The following is an 18,110-nucleotide window of genomic DNA, read 5'->3' on the forward strand; positions in this document are numbered from 1 at the left end:
GTTAAAATGTCGATATTCAAAATATCGAAAATTAAAATATCGATTGTATCACAATATCGAAAGTTGTTATATATAACTATGGTCAAAATGTCTAAGATTGAAATGTCGATTGATTAAAATATCGAATAAGTAAAAATATCGATAGCCAATATATCTAAGTTGTAAACGACATATTTGAATGTCGAAAATTAAAATATCGTACATACAAATCTGCTTTATTTATTGCTCCTTTCTCTTAATAGCTTTTATTTTACATAATCTAGTAATTTTTAGCACTCGCCGGCCGCTGCTGCGGCACGCTCGTTTCGCTCGGTCGGCTCGTGTGTGATTGTGGTCACAGTTCTAACTTAACCGAACCAAATATTTTTGGTAATTCATGTTCAATAGGTTAGGTTAGGTTAGTATTGCGTCAAGGCGCGAAGCGCCTTAACTGAGCGGAACAGGAGCTCCGCGAAGCGGAGCTTCGTCGACCTTGTCACGTGATGGTTCATACATAGGATATTCGATACTCTGTACTTCAATATTTTGGACTTCGATATTTATATCTTTCGATGTCAAAAGTGACATATTGAACGTTGGTTATCTAAGCATTCGACAGTATAAACTTTCGTTATTTTAATTTTCGACCTTTCGATACAGTCGATATTTCAATTTTCGATATTTTGATCATTGACATTTTACCCGTAGGTATTTTAACTTTCGATATTCAAATATGCAACAGTAAATATCCTATGTAGTAGTTACATAGACTTCCTAAGACGCAGCTTTATGAAAACAGTGACAAGACTATATGAAAATAAATTTGAAAGAAGAAAGGAAAAAATAATATTCCTGACGATATAAAAAACAGTAGATACACAAGTATTAAAAAAAATAGAACTGCAATGCATACTAAATGCAATTGTACCTACAAAATATTATACCATTTGGCAAGTGTTCATGGAATACGATACGACTATATAGTCCAGTAGTCTTGTAACTCGATGAATTTCGAGCAAAATGTATTTTTTGTTCTCATCCATGAGACCTTAGTATTGGTACGTCGTACCCAATATTATAAGTAATAATGTCGTAAGTCCAAAAACTCTCTTTTTCTTCGCCTGCATTAGTTACCCAGCGTCACTAACTAGGGTTGTTAATCAATTACACGTAGCGGCCACAAATTGGAAGTAAAGAACGAATTAAGTTATTAAACGCGGTACAACCAAGCTTTTAAAGCAGTCATACGTTTTGAACATGAAAAAGTAGTCAAACTTTGTATAAATTTTACGATACACAATTAAGCTAACCATATAACACTGTTTTTACTAAGTATACTTACGTGAAATTAATTTATGCGTGGTTTATGTAATACAATGTTGTTTGTGGCTGATGTTCTAAAGCTGATTTACGTCAGAGTGCAAGCAGTATATGCCAAAGTTTTTATACTTGATAATACGACGGCAGTGTAACAACGAAACTTTTCTTTGTTCCAGCCACTAACGAAAGAATGAGGAATGTGGCTCATATTTTTCGAGGGTGTAATCAAATTTTATGCGGTTCTAACGGAAAGAGAAAGATTTTTAGTGAAATGTGAGTTACCGAGGGCAAGGAGGGGTTCACGATGCGCTTCAACCTATATACGTAAAGTACGCCACTTAAATTAATTTTAGGGTGCACCTACTTCAATTTTACAGACTTAAAACTTTATTTTCGCTGTAAGACTTGTTTCAAGTGATAACAAAGCTAGCTATTTTATTCTGCTACGCTACACTGGTTTTAGCAAAAAATACTGTGTATACGCGTCATGTTTCCACATAACGAGTATCTTTCATATTTCCATTGAGAATTTTCCCTTGTGAGTATTTGAGGAAAGTACATTTCATACCGGCTGGTTTAAAGCAAATACCTACAAAGTTTAGATACTTGTTCATCGTGCGATGTTCACATCACAGTACAGCCAACACTAAAGGCAGTGTAGTTTTGGAGTTAGAAAGACAAATTTCGCCAAATTATAAAATAATTTAGACACCTTTTAATTGAGATCTACTGGTATTTTCTTGTATTTCTATGATGTTAAAGATAGTATTATAATTTTAAAAAAATATAACGTTACATGTAGGTACGTAACTAGGTATCGCAGCGTTCTGTAGAGCTTAAACGCTATAAACGAGAATGATTCAATATTACCATTTAATATAACCTACCATGAATATTTTGCAACCCATTCTCCGTTTTATGGTTCCGTACCCAAAGGGTAAAAACTGAAACCCTATTACTAAGACTTCGCTGTCCGTCCGTCCGTCCGTCTGTCACCAGGCTGTATCTCATGAAACGTGATAGACAGTTGAAATTTTCACAGATTATGTATAACTGTGGCTTCAGGTCAGGTGGCCATTTCAGAGAGTAAAAAGATGTATTATTCCATACTTTTGATTATATTATTAGGCTGCGGTCTTAAAAAATCAAAATTGACGGTGAAATATTTGGTGGTCGTAAAGGACAGTTGAATAAATTACAGCTTTTACGCCGTATGTCTCACATTTTTAAAGGGAGTGTAAAAATATGTGTCGCTTTAATACCGGTGTTTTTTAACATACTTTATACTGCCTTGATGATTATACAATGTAATTTTTTTGTTCTTAATATCCGAAAACTTTAAAATAATGTGTTTAGGGGCTAAAATAACACAGGCCGGACCTAAAGAAAATATTGATCGAATTTCCTTACGTGGATCATACTGATCGATAGAGAAAAAAATCTGTATAAGATGCCATAGGGAGTGCCTTTACGCCCAAATGTCCTTTACGTTTATAAATATATGCGTATGCTTAGTAATTTAAAATTATTCAAATGTGGGTAACACCAGTCTGTTTTCATTATATTCAAGTCAATAAACTTTGGTGGATGTCATCAAAATGTGGCGAACTAAGTCAAGGTCGCGTTGTAAACCTGAAGGCCTTAAACGTAACATTATGCGTACTGTTTAACGCGAGGTCGTTAGCTTGTTTGTCAATGGGATAAAATACTTTTGCTTGTTGTATAAACACTCCTTTTAAAAGGTTAACCATTAGCGAAACTAATCTATCAATTCCATTGAAACGAAATTGTGCAAGTATTTTGGATGGCGAACAATTTTTTGATTTGCATCCTCTTTGCTGTCGGTGGCTGATTGGCGCAAGTCCTTTGCCGCGCGCCTTCGATCGTAAAAAAGGCGGCAGTCAGCCAGACTTCAAAATAAAAACTCTCGGCGGACATATATTGGTGCGGTTGTGCTCGATTTTGTAAAATAAATATTAATTGTGATTATAGACATTGTAAATAGTTTTGTGTGTAAATAGTAACAAACTTTATACGCCTAAAAACTAGCTAGTGAAGTGGCGGTGTGGACTATTGCGGCTTTACGGACTTTAGCGAGCGTCATACATCGAAGTCGGCTTCATTGAGGTATGTTTTTCATGAATAGTTCTCTAAACATAATGCTGCACAGAAGAGCAAATAAGCCACGGCCTTGGTAGCAGTCACTATTCGAAGGTTTATTAAACAGAGTTGTAGTTGTTAGTGAAATTGAAACAAATTGTTTACTTTTTTGTGATAGTCTCACGCCTAAAGTTAATATTAAAATAAAATGTACTTGAGCTTGTTGATAAAATGAAAACACAATTTGGAAATGCAAGAACTACAAACAGTTCAAATGTAACGGCTCACTTACTTTAGCGTTGGTCAGTACCTAATCGTTCTTTCATTCATTTTACAAAACTTGATAAAAATAATGATGCTAATTAAATATTAAGAGTAAATTGCCTAATACAACCTCATCTCATATTGCAGTAAAACTTGGCGAAGTAAAAATTAATTAGCCTATTTGCTAGAAATAGTTGTTTTAAGATATATGACGATATTTTGTAACAAGGTTTTTTTTTAACTTGCAATGTATGTATTATATTAAGTTAAATCTCTGTGATCTCCACCTGTTGTTTGATGCCAAAGACAAGGGTAGCTTTCACTCTGCAAGATGGAACAGGGACTATAATCCCGACTTGACCTTTGTCTCCAGAGACCACCTTGACCAGCCTCTACCTGCAACCTGTACAGTGCTGCGGCAATTTTCCAAATAGCCAACATAGACCGATCGTCACAGATATAGGCCTCAAGATACCTCTAGCTAATTCGATGCCTGTGCCTAGGTGGAATTTTGGTCGCGCGGACTGGGATGGTTTCCGGGTGAGCTTGGACACAGAACTTGCAGCAGCAAACTTAGAACCTATCGCCTCGAACTACGGTAAATTTGTTGAACTAGTCATCAAAGCAGCTAAAGTTAACATACCAAGGGGCTATAGGAAAGAATATGTACCTGGCTGGAATTCAGATAGCGAAAAGTTATACCACGAATACCAGGAATCGGAGGATCAGAGTGCTGGAGCAGCATTGCTTCATTCTTTGGACCGAAGCAGGAAGGAAAAGTGGGAATCTGCGGTTGGCAACATGGATTTCAAGAGGTCAAGCAGAAAGGCCTGGAAAGTCTTGCACCGCCTGTCAGGGAAACAACACCCGCAAAAACTTAGCCTGAAAGTCAACCCTGATGCTATTGCCAACCGAATGGTAGACGTTACCAGAGCAAAGAGGGATAAGATGTTTACTAAAACGAGTAAAACAAGCGCTGAGAACTGACAGAAGGAGTGCTCCGACTGGGCAGCACCTCTCAAGACCCTTTAGTATTGGTGAAGTCGTGGATGGCATTAAGCTTTTAAAATACGGCAAAGCAGCGGGGCCAGACAACATCTTTAATGAATTCATTCGAGCCATGGGCCCGGTGAGCGTAGGCTGGCTTGCTGCGCTTTTTGACTATATTCTACTTAACAACCGGTTGCCTAAGGAATTCAAGCTGGCAAAGGTCATAGCGGTACTGAAGCCTGGCAAAACAGACGACCGACCTGAAAATTTCCGCCCCATCTCCCTCCTCAGCTGTATCTATAAGCTTCTGGAACGCCTTATCCTTGCTAGAATAACTCCATACGTGGAGGCTGTCATACCACTCGAGCAGGCTGGTTTCAGGGGTGGCAGAAGTTGTACGGATCAGGTCCTAGCCCTAACCACACATATCGAAGCTGGGTTTCAGAGGCAACTAAAATCCACTGCAGTCTTCGTGGACTTAACTGCTGCTTATGATACGGTATGGAAACAAGGGCTGCTATTTAAAATTATTAAAACGATTCCAAGCAGGGAAATAGCAGATATCATCATGAGCATGCTTAGTGAGAGGGAGTTTGAGGTCTACCTGGGTAAAGCCAAAAGCCGCAAGAGAAAACTCAATAATGGCCTGCCACAGGGCTCTGTACTTGCCCCGACTCTTTTCAATCTATATATCCACGACTTACCACCGACTGAGGCCACCAAATTCATTTATGCTGATGATATAGCACTTGTATTTCAAGGTAGAGACTTCAAGTCTGGCGAGGAAGTTTTATCATCCGACTTATCAAGGCTCAATGAATATTTTAGTTCCTGGCGTCTGATACCAAGCCCAAGCAAGACAGAAGTGGCGTGCTTCCACCTTAATAACCGTATGGCAAACTACCAACCAGCTGTCTCTTTCAAAGGGGAATTACTTAAGTACAATCCCTGCCCAAAATACCTTGGAGTGACACTGGATAGGACTCTGACGTACAAGGAGCACCTCCAAAAGGTATCCTTGAAGGTTGCCTCACGGAACAACATCCTCCATAAACTCTGTGGCACTACCTGGGGTGCCTCCGCTGATTGCCTGCGTACGTCAGCTGCAGCGCTCGTTTTTTCGGCAGCCGAATACTGTGCTCCGGTATGGCTTGAAAGTGCGCACGTACAAAAAGTGGACACTAAATTGAATGAGGCCATGCGATGTGTCTCGGGCACAATCAAGTCTACTCCCCTCCACTGGCTCCCAGTTCTCAGCCATATTGCTCCGCCACATCTCCGCAGGATGCAAGCGCTAAAAAGAGAAGCGGAAAAAATACAGGCGGACCAGTCTCTGCCTGTTCACCAGCCTTTCTGTCACCCTCCACCCCAACGGCTTAAATCTCGGCACCCTGCTTGTGTAACAGCCCAAAACCTAGGGGATTTTGACATCAAACAGAGGTGGAAGGACGAGTGGAATGCACAAACTACTGGAACTGCCCTGCAAACTATAGACCCACGGTTAAACCAGATGGTTTCAGTCTACCACGCAAGCTCTGGTGCCGCTTAAACAGACTGAGAACAGGACACGGACGCTGTCACTACTTCCGACACAAGTGGGGTTGGCGGGACTCGGCCCTCTGCGAATGCGGCGAGGAGGCTCAAACTATGGAGCACATTGTACAGCGCTGCCCTCTACACTCATACTCGGGCTCTCCTGGAGATCTCTACAATCTGACACCTGACTTAATGTCGTGGCTTGGGACCCTGAATGTGGATTTATAGCTAGTTTGTAATTTGCTTTCTTTAGTGTAATTGTTTAATGTTTTACGCCATACGATTAAATAAAATAAAATAAAATTAAGTTAAATTCGGGTTTTGTTCCGCGTACCTTGATTGTGCCGAACTGTGCCGAAATATCGAGCTTCGGTAACATCAAGGTCGCCGAATTTAATTGATAAAATGTTAGTTATGACCACGAGTCTAAAATATTGTGTATGTACGACCTTTGTGCTACTAATGTCATGTTGACATCCCTCCCATACTTTTGTCAAGGAATCATTGTGAAATAGGGCATATTAAGCAAAGCTCTGCGCAGGGGGCGACACTAGCGCAAACCTCCACGACAACGTCATTCTCTTTATATTTTGTCGTCATGACAGATCATGACCAAAGAGCCTATTAGCCTATTCTAAATCGTATTAATTATGTATATGTTAGTAGGTTTTGTTTTCCTTTCTCTTCATTTTATTCTGTTTAAAAATTTCATACAATTAATAGAAGTTACTTAATTTCAATTCCTTTGCCTATTAAAAAAGAATTATACTTAGGTACATTCCATTTAGTTCCATTAAATTAATTCTGCATTATAATTGTAACTACTGGGGAAAAAAGTTCAACTAGTTCCATCAATGGAACTAATAATGGAACTAGTGGGAATAGACCTAATTTTTTACAAAAAAAATAAAAGCAAGAAAACGTTACCATCGTGCTTGCAGCATAATAGTAGACAAATGGTTCTGCCGCTTAAAAGTAGGCTTCAACTACTCGTAAGGCACTCCGTTAAATACCTATGACGATCGTATCTGCTCGCTACCAATTAGAACATAAAATTAAACGACTGCATAATAAAAACATATAAACTTCGACCAAATTAAACACTGAGCTTTGAATTGGTACAAATATGTACTAACGCACCAAGAATTCAAGACAGACACAAGCACGCTTACGCTAGGCTAACATAAACATAAATTTATAATCTGCTGTTGGGAATAAAGTTGCAACGTTCAGCAGAAACAAATATCAAACGTACGAGTACACGCTCCGCCGTCAAAAGCCCTAAGGCTTTTATTTGTACTGCCGCTATTAACTTTGACGTTTATTACGCAGTTCTAACACACTTTTTGTGTCAACATGAAAAAGTTGATGAATTGAACTTTAGATCCTTTAAAATAAAGATAAACAACGAAAAAACTTTATTTTATTCTATTTAACACTGAACAGCGATTGACATGTAAGTGCAGATGAAAAAGATCAAAGATGAAACTCACTGGTTCATTAAAGGCCTATTTACACTGACCTTGAATAAATATATGTTAAAACATATCGCAAGTTGACATAATAAAAAATATTCTCGTTGCTTTAATGACCAAATGGTATTAAAAATGGTTCCCACGGGGTGCATAAATGTAGCGTACAAGGGTAGCAGGTGAAATATTTTTAGCGAACAATAATTATCTAAATCATGCTGGTCATGAAATGTTGCAATGTTGAAATGTTGTAATTAACTACGTAATTTTTTTGGGTCAACCGTTAATTTTTCATTTAAAGTATTGTCTTACCAAAGGAGGCATTTTTGTTAAGCCTTCGCTATCTGTCTGTCTAGTAGAAAACAAGTCGTGGTAGCCCAGTGGTTTGAATTATGTTCTCTCAAGCAGAGAAGTAAATCGAAAGAAGTGAGGTCGTAAGTTGGAGCCAGGCTGATTTGTCAGAATTTATGTGTAACATACGATGTCTACACACACCTGCGAAAAAATTCAATAGTGTGTCTGAAGTTCCCAATCCTGAATTATGGCCAAATCGGAACATTGGCCGAGATGGTGATGATCGATCTATTTTGCTAAAGACATATTAACAAGAAATAATAATAAAAAATCAACGCCTCCGTCCTTCATTTCAGAAATATGTTTAAACGTAACTCTTTGTATGCGAATTTGTCTGGCACTTTGTTGGTTACTTACATAAGTACCTACCCGAAGAACTAGTTCTCATTTTGATCACAAAAAAAGTGCAGACTTATGTTTTGTATTGTATAACTCTTTATTGTACTCTTTAATGTGTCTTCTTTGTCCTCATTGTTTTGATGGTTAATACGAATATTTAAAAGGTACATCACAGAGTTATGTATGTGTGCTGCTTTTGGTAAAACGGTCCTACTCGTAACCTACTACAACAAATCATTTAATTATTGCTCTTGGCCATGGCAAGGATTTGCGATGCCAAGTAACTCGACCCTCGTAGAAGGCGTGGTGAATATTCAAGTATTCCAGTAAATATGCATGTCGTTCCCATGACTGAGTTCTTGCTATCTTAAGAGCTCACATAACATTTGTGTTAAGATAACATTGTGATAATTATAATATACAATTCAACATACGTCACTTTTGAATCAGAGAAGATGTAGGGAAGAGAAAATACAACCAGGAATTTTGGGAGGGCCAATAAGTTCTTTATTCTATTACGATGTTCCATAATTTTGTACGAGATCATAATTGCATATAAAATATGACGAAAGATAGATGTAATTTTTTACACGCAATACGTAATTAGTACGTATACTTGTCGAAAAAATAATTCACAGAAATATCTCGGTACAAAAAGACCCGACGCAAAAAGAGGGGTGTTATAAGTTATAATTGAGTATAATTTAGCAAGTATATAATTATAATAATAAAAAGTGTATAATTATATAATTTAATAATTCAATAAGTATATAATTTAGTACTCGTGGTTATAATTTAGTATATTTTAAAACACAATTTTACTTCATTTTGATTTAGTTTCGACTGATATTAGGATATTCTTTTTATAATAGACGTATTGCCCACGCTACAAAAACTTAGATATCCATTAAACATATTACGTTCGCAAAAAACTGGTATCACAGGTTGTCTAAGACGTCTTAGACAAACTTAAAATGTCAGTTTCCAAGAAATAGATATGCATTATGTACCAACACATGTTTGTTTGTTTTTTTAGTAACACGATGTAAGTTCCTAGGGTTAGGGATAAAAGTGAATAAAAATGTAAATGAAGCACGAGTAACGACGCTGAAAAGATGATATATTGAGATAAAGTGTTAAAGAAAAAAAAATTGCTTTCGATTTGGACCCTAATACGATACTCAGAAGTATACGACCCTTATTATTGTAATCGTGTGTCGTTTTCGACGCTAAACCGATACCTTAAATGGCTTTAGCTAACGGTTTTTGCAATATTTTTAGGTTGGCTTGTCATAAAATCAATACGAGTACAGCCTTTGAATTAGTAATTCAGTATACAACATTTTTGGCTACAATTTAGTAAAAAGAAACCCGCCAAGAGCGTGTCGAACTCTCCCAAAATAGGGTTCCGTAGCCATTACGAAAAATTTAAGTAATATTTTTTTTATGTTTTCGTATTTTATGCGAAATCTTCCAAGTTTAAGTAAATTTTATACCTTAGGCTGCTATTTACTTTTAAACCATTAATAATTTTCAAGCAAACTTAACTGTTATAGTTTTTTTTGTAAGTTTGATATACTTGCTATCATCCTGATTTTTTTCAAATTTTTCCACCCACCGGTTTAGATTTTAATGATAATTTGCACAAAGTTTAATATTTCGCAAACAAAACACTGAATCAAAAAATCATCTGAGCAACCCCCTAACAGTTTTAAAAGACCTATCCAACGAAACCCCACAGTATAGGGTTGGATAAGAAAAAAAAATCACCCCCACTTTACGTCTATGGGAGGTACCCTAAAAAATTTTTTTTTGTTTTTTATTGTACCATTTTGTTGGCATAGTTTTCTTATATATCCGTGAAAAATTACAGCTTTCTAGCATTGATAGTCCCTGAGCAAAGCCGCGGACGGACGGACAGACATACAGACAGACAGACAGACAGACATGGCGAAACCATTTAAGGGTTCCGTTTTTGCCATTTTGGCTACGGAACCCTAAAAAACTGAATACTTAATAACAGTTTAACGTGATATCCGTGATTATCGCTACTATAATGCAGGGGTAGGAAACCAAAGATTATACTGTGTACTGCGACTAGACAATAGGTATGCGATCTACTAATTGCATTTTATAAGATGAAGAAGTTTGTGAAGGTTTTTGGATGTTTATTATTCAATCAAGCAAAAACAGCTGAACGGATTTAGATGACTATACTTCTATTTATCGTACAGATAGACAAAGATCTGAATTGAATATCTCTGAGTAGGTAATGCGTTCCCGTGGGAAAATATTTTAACTTTAAACAAGAATAGAGCGCGCCGTCCAAGAGCGGTAAAGTACCTCAGCTCTCAAATGGCGTGTTAACTTCGTCTGCAATCAATAGACGGCATTATTCGAGTGAACGTTCAGCTTTAAAAATGGTACATTTTTTTCATGTATGTTTATCAAACGCTGAAGGAGCGTCTACACCAGCTGTCCATTAAATTTGATTTGCGCATAAACATTTACTATTTTGCCATGCCATTATCGACTGAATCTGTAGCGAATCTATAACGATCGATTGATGATCACCTATGCATTAGCAGATGCTAAAATATTGGAGGTTCATCACCATCATCAACTCGGTCTCGGTCTACAGGATTATGTCCTACCACCACCTACACAGGCTTCCTGTCAGAATAAAAAGGCTTGGACTTCACATAAAGCATTGTATTTCTTCGCAGGTGTATGTATGTTTCCCCAACATATTTTCCTTTACCGTATGTAAAGTTCATGGTCCATTTCAAATGTACCTAACTTTGCGCAGATGTTCCTTCAAACTCAGAAGTATGAGCACGGGCTCAAACTGACGACCCTCTGCTGGAGAGGTCCTAGGTCAAACCGATAGGCTACCACAAATTCAGTGGGAGATTATTCTATAGACATATGCATTATCTAAATACTTCTCTAAACTAATAAAAGTTACTTATACATGCAGCGTATTATCTAAGCATCTTTCGCCATCTTTGCACAGATGACTCATTTTGAATAAAATTTTCATCCAAAAGTTAAGCTACCGCATCTTATGAGACATTAAACGATCAAAGTTAGTAGCGTTTTTTGCTGACTAAATATTCATTAGGGTCCTAACTTCGTTATTAATCATTGAAGCCAGATGTAATGCTTTCACAGTTCGCTTGTTTTTCCATCGTATATTGAGGAAATAAAGTCATAGTCGAAACTCTGTGGAACCTCTTTACTATAAACAGGGTGTCTCTGACCATGGGGTTTTAGATCCAGGGTTCGATTCTACTCACATAGCTGAGCTACTATTGTTTTGCAACTTTTTAAAAATATGACCACTGTTAATTTCATTTTTTTTTCATTCAAATTAAATTAAATTTTCAATGTATGCTTACAATACTAAATTTGAGGGCAAATTGATAAATGTTTATCTTAGAGACGTCATTTAAATGTCAAAAATTATAAGGCCACCGTACCCGATGTCATGTCCCGATACGAGTACACTGATTTAACAATTAAACTTTGAGGATCAATAAACAAAGGGATAATGATGATGATGAAATAAAGGGACATTGAAAATGTTACAAAACAAAAGTAGCCTAGTTTTGTGAGTAGAATCGAACCTGGAAATTAAATCCCCATGGTCAGAGACACTGAATATCGTAATGACATCCCAATGTCTGACAAGGAAAATCATCATGATAAAAAAACTATAAGAATTTTCTACGTCGGATTACAATTTGACTGGTTTTACTGTACATAAAAATAGTTTAACTGGTAGTAAGAGAAATACTTTAATACATAATAGAGATGTGAACTTTATTGAGAAAGCAGGCATATTCTACAGCCAATAAACTTGCAATAGTGAAATATGACTAGTATGTAGCATTCGCTGGGTTATTGCAAACTTTAATAAGCGATTTCTTTCAGCCTTACTGAACATTACAGTAAATTTTTCGATATGAAGTTTTTATTATTTCAAGTTTGGTTAGGAAAACTTATTTGAGAGAAACTAGTAAGTACTATTTAAGTTTGTGTGCTAGGTTAGCTCACTTAAGCAAATTATTGAATCAGTGGTCAGTGGTTATGCTTGGAATTTCTAAGCTTTTCAAATGAATTCGTATTGAGTTTAAGAATGTGTTAGTATTTTTTATCTATGATGATAATGTTAATCAATCTGTATGAACTAAAATAATTTCCTTGCTCACCCGCGACCTAAGCTTATGCAAAATATGCGTGTTCATGCAGTTCCTCCACCTCCACACTGTAAGAACACACACAAATCACACAAACCCATCTATCACCACCACCACACTACACTGACGCGTTTCGAACTCAACCAGAGCTCATCTTCAGAGTGACACAACCATACACCATGCTACCAGTTGTTAGACTAACGAACCACAACCACCGTTTTAACTTGTCACTGTAACTCCCCAAGTACCCACATACGTTTTATGAAACAAAACAAAACTACCCACAAATTATTAATAAATTTTTTAACCGTCCTTCAAAACTACCTTGATTTTTATTTATTTACTGTCAAGGCATGTTTTATTAACTACCATTACTGAAATTAGAACCAAGCCGTAGCAAGGGAGATAAAACTTAATTTACCTGCTCATTTTGCTACTGCCTGTTTAGTTTCATCTCCCTTGCTACGGCTTGGTTCTAATTTCAGTAATGGTAGTTAATAAAACATGCCTTGACAGTAAATAAATAAAAATCAAGGTAGTTTTGAAGGACGGTTAAAAAATTTATTAATAATTTGTGGGTAGTTTTGTTTCATAAAACGTATGTGGGTACTTGGGGAGTTACAGTGACAAGTTAAAACGGTGGTTGTGGTTCGTTAGTCTAACAACTGGTAGCATGGTGTATGGTTGTGTCACTCTGAAGATGAGCTCTGGTTGAGTTCGAAACGCGTCAGTGTAGTGTGGTGGTGGTGATAGATGGGTTTGTGTGATTTGTGTGTGTTCTTACAGTGTGGAGGTGGAGGAACTGCATGAACACGCATATTTTGCATAAGCTTAGCTATCGTAAGGTCGCGGGTGAGCAAGGAAATTATTTTAGTTCATTGATATGGACCTCCGCAAAGTAACGCCTGATTCAATAAATTATTCAATCTGTATGACATTATATTGATTTCCGTGGAAGTAGTTATAAGAATGACAGATTTGTGCTTCGAACACATACAATTGTCGCAGAAAAGTAAAACTTCCTTCCGTTTTCTACTAGTTCATTTAACTTTTAATGTTGCTATGAAGGTTGTTTTGAATCTTAAAAGGTGTATTTCTCACACTTATAGTGATCAAATGACTTGAAAGTTGGCACGCATAATGCAGATCGAGTCACAATGCAAGAGCAGTCAACAAAAAGCTTAAATAATATTAAATTTCATTACGTCTAACAACAGCTTATTTTACAGTTGAAAACAAAGGAATGGTTAAACCTCTGAAAGCAATGTATCCTGTGAAGCAGAAAATTTACAATCTTGTCACGTTGCGGTTAGGGTGTGGTTTTGTATCAAATCCAGTTTAATTTTCTATTTTCCTTTGTTTAGTGTGTATATCAGATTGAAAACTGATGTTAATTAAGCTGTCGCAGGGACATGTATGTTGTCACGCGCAGGAGCCTTGAATAGCGTACGTACGAAGTAGTCGACTAAGCACTTGTGAAGCTAATTTTGCAGTTGACTTGATTATTGTGTTTAATGTCGGGAACTAACTACAGATAACAGATAACACCATCGCTAAACTGCGAACGCAATAACGCAATACCGCAAGAAATTCTGATTGTTGGTAGACAAATACAGTTTTATCTGGCAAGTTAAAGTTTGTTTATTGGCCACTATATCCAATCTTTGGACCCCAAACGAAAAATGAAGAAAAGTGGAATTAGTCTTAACGCCTTAATTACTAATACGATTTTGAGCCTTATTATTTCTTCAACAGGTTATTTACCTAATAATTTTAAATATTAGGTAAATGTTTTCTTTACGACCTATACGAAGAGGTCGATGTTTCTGAGTGATTTAGTTTCACTAATTTAACTTTTTTTATTTATGAAAGTAATTAAAACCAAAATTATTCTTATCTTTCTTATATTAAACGTGGTAGCTTAGACTTGTAGATAGACCAACCGAGTTCCTAACATCTCAGTGAAGTACAAAGTCTGAGGCAAAAGCGCCGTTATCTCTTAGTGGTGTTCGGGAGATATTTCTGCAATCCGAGTCACATTTGCTTCTGGATAGTGTTTCATGTTTCTAGCTCCACAACGACGTCTGCGACCCATTTCTCTAAGTGGTTTCATTTTGACCTAAATTTTAAGGTTTGAATATGTAATGTTTATTTATTTGCTTGTAAACGTAACTTTTAAAATCCATACTAATATTATAAATGCAAAAATAGCTCTGTCTATATGTCTATTACCTTTTCATGCTTAAACCGTTGAACCAATTTAGATAAAATGTGGCATTAAAATAGTTAGGAACCCTGGAAAGGAAATAGGATAGTTTTTATCCCGGAAAATTGCATAGTTCCCCCAGGATAGCGATAAACGAATCTTTCGCAAACAGTTCAACTATTTATGACACAGATTTAATCACAGTAGCGGCTCTTGGTGTCCTTTTAATTGGTGATAATATAAGTTTTAAATTATTATCCTGTATTTTGAAACAGTAGAAATGTTACTTTCAGCATAATCAAATATTGCTTTAGGTATCTTATCCCAGTGTCGTACAAGTACAAATACATTAGCTCCTACTAACGAACGACTAAATTAAAATTAAATTAGATATTTAATATCTCTGAAAAGGTCTATTGAAGAATAAACACAAGTTTGATTTAATGAACGTGAAATTGAAGAAGAATTGTTATACTTACTACAAACAGTGATGTGTTTGTTTCGAGAATAATAACACAATTACAAAATTTTCTAAGTAATCTTAATCCAAGAGGATTCTGAGACACCAATATTGTATTACACGTACGTTGCACACAAAGAGTCTAGACTCCTCGAGACAACTAATCCGTTAAACAGGTAGCTGATCACGGACAATACTGAAAACTATTCTCACGGAGACTTGGCGGAGTGCCAGGGTGCAGTGCAGCTCAAACACTTACCATCAAACGGTGAAACATTCATTTTAATCCGAAAAAGGCAGTCCGAATACAAATCCTAAAAACTGAGTAATGGATCTCTAAATGACTTCGAACAGTGAGATATTGCAACACAATAGTTTGAATAAACTGCTGCCAATGTATTTCAAAATTGTATTTATTTTTAAATATTAAACAAGGAAAAGTAATATTTTAAATCGTGCTGTTTATATACCTTGATGACGTACATACGTACATAGCAGAACTATTAAATAAAAAGTTTCTTTATATCTGCCGTAATAAGAATGTTGAACCGTGATAGTCGCAATAGCTTAACAGTCAAATCCAGTATGTCACTTGAAACCGCTGATGTCATAAAATTTTACAGCAACAGTGTCGCTCATGATAAAATGGTTGGCACTCGTAAAATTGACAGCTCCATCGTACGTTCAATATGATTCCGGACAAAAATCTACTCACAAAATCAGTCTATAAAAATCTGGACAAACTTTATGACAAGAGTCAGACTTGGTGGGATATAAATGGTAAAGTTTCTCTACAATTTGATGATTTTTTTTTCACCAAATTGATTTACTACATTCAAAAGCTACGTCAAGTTTCAACTGGGCAATTTAAATTACCACAAGGGATTAGTGAACGAATGAGAAGAAATCGGATTATAAAAAATTGGATTACGGACCGCAATCGGGTTAGTTCCGTTCTTGGGGACTGTTAATACAATTTTCAATTTCAGTTTTTATAAACTTTTTAAATACTCATTAAGCGTTTGATTTGTTTCGTTTATTTTATTTTGGCTTTATCACCATGCACCCAGTCACTTAACTATCTATTTTTGAAATTTTCTGCTTTTAGTCGACTGTTTATGATTCACACTTTTTATGTCTGTTGTGAGTTTTTGCACAAAAAATATTTCAACTATTTTTATTATGATATTTATACTAAATTTCAATGTATCTTTAAATTCTGTTTTAGGCCTGTACAGTTACTCGGGATCACACATCACAGGTAAAAATATTTAAAATTTATTATGCGAATCGTATACCCATGCTGAACGAATTCGAATGCTGTGTTTCATGTTACATTTAGAGCATCTTTATTGGGTCGTTCCTTTTATAGTCAAAGGTTATGTTTGGCTTTAAGTATTTTTTGTTTACGTGCTATTTTGTTGGGAGACGGTGTTTTATGAATTATTTATCATTCCTTGAATTCCGCTTGTCACCATGACCTAAAAAGGTTCATTGTGGCTGCTCCGCCAGCTTGCTATAGAGCAAGACCTTTGTTCTTAATGAACCGTCTTGATCCGGTTAGGTTACACAATTTCCCATTTTGTATTGCCTGCCTCGAGTTTTACTGGAATAATATTTGCCTTGTTAAATGAGTTAAACGTTACATCATATGTATTAGCTTATTGATTGTTAAATACTAAAGTAATGCATAAGATTATTTAAATATTTCTACTTTCTTTAATACTTATTTATGTGTTTAATTTGTTTTCAATACACATAATAATCACAAGTAGTCGCATTATTAAGCAAGACTGACATTATGTCGGTACCATTTATCTTTATTGCGCGATATATGAACTTTTATTTACTTTAAAACCTTTTCATAAAGAATGAAAAAGGTATCAAATAACTTCCATATTACACCTTAAAATAGACGCCTTTTAGTAATACTTCCAAAAATACGAGAAAATGTATCCGATACAGAAAATAAGTAGAGCTCTATGTAATAAATATTTATGAAAAAAATAGCTTTTCATTTCACGAGTCAACGTTACTCGTTCATATCATAATAGTATTTGCCGTGTTTCTTAGCTCCTTATCTGTTTTTTCCAAGGCATGTAAATGTATTTATGGCTTATTACGTTATTAACATAGATTTTCGAGTTTATTGTTTACATAGAAGCAAGGAAGTTGGTAAATGATTTATAATATGATCTGTTCTAATTTTTGCAGACTTTAAACAATAACACAATGAGTGAGTGTTATATTTTAAACTTTGTCATTTTTCAGTTGTAATTATAACACATCCAGGATTTAATCACGATTTAAATGTCGCTATTAAAGCTACCTCACCCTAGACGTTTCTGTCATGGTCACGAGAAGACTAATTTGTTTAATTTGTAAGTTTTTCTACTCGCACTGCCCACACTTCAAATCAATTTGGCCGTTGACGTTATATTAGTATGCCGCAGGGGCCATTTTTAGAACTATTGTAGTTTTAGTGTAATTAATTTTAATCTATTTTTAGTTTTCTATTTTTTGTAATCTACATTTACCGAGTTATTATGTGTAGTAATAAATATATATATTAGTATATTTCATCTAAACGCAATGCAGTCACATCACGCTGTTAAGATTTCCCTAACTTAATGGCATAACCGACGAAAGTGAACATTATACATTCTTATTACAACAACCATACCGCGTTGTTATGAAAACAGTAGTTGGTATAATTTCTTGGTACCCTTGTGTGGCGTAAACGCTATGACATACTTGACAAAAAAAAACTGTTTATTATAAATCAGAATAACATTACAAAATTTTATAATTAAAAACTGATATGCCTGAAAACATTCAAATTTTTTACTAAATTGACATCGGGCTAAATGAAATGTAAAATTAGTATG

At 35.7% G+C, this 18,110-nt stretch overlaps 1 protein-coding gene across 12 annotated transcripts in view; it reads left to right on the top strand.

Moving 5' to 3' along the window:
* Positions 1-18,110, top strand: part of SK (small conductance calcium-activated potassium channel) — a 240,618-nt gene that overhangs the window by 114,772 nt on the left and 107,736 nt on the right. For 8 of the 12 annotated variants that reach the window (XM_074104326.1, XM_074104329.1, XM_074104325.1 and 5 more), the window contains one exon: positions 16,451-16,483. The exons of the other annotated variants lie outside the window; for them this stretch is intronic. In XM_074104326.1, the coding sequence (XP_073960427.1) occupies positions 16,451-16,483 (33 nt within the window). The remainder of the gene's footprint in view (positions 1-16,450; positions 16,484-18,110) is intronic. 12 annotated transcript variants of the gene reach the window in all.

This window comes from Choristoneura fumiferana, chromosome 21 (assembly GCF_025370935.1).
Source record: "Choristoneura fumiferana chromosome 21, NRCan_CFum_1, whole genome shotgun sequence".
NCBI classification, from domain to species: Eukaryota; Metazoa; Arthropoda; class Insecta; order Lepidoptera; family Tortricidae; genus Choristoneura; species Choristoneura fumiferana.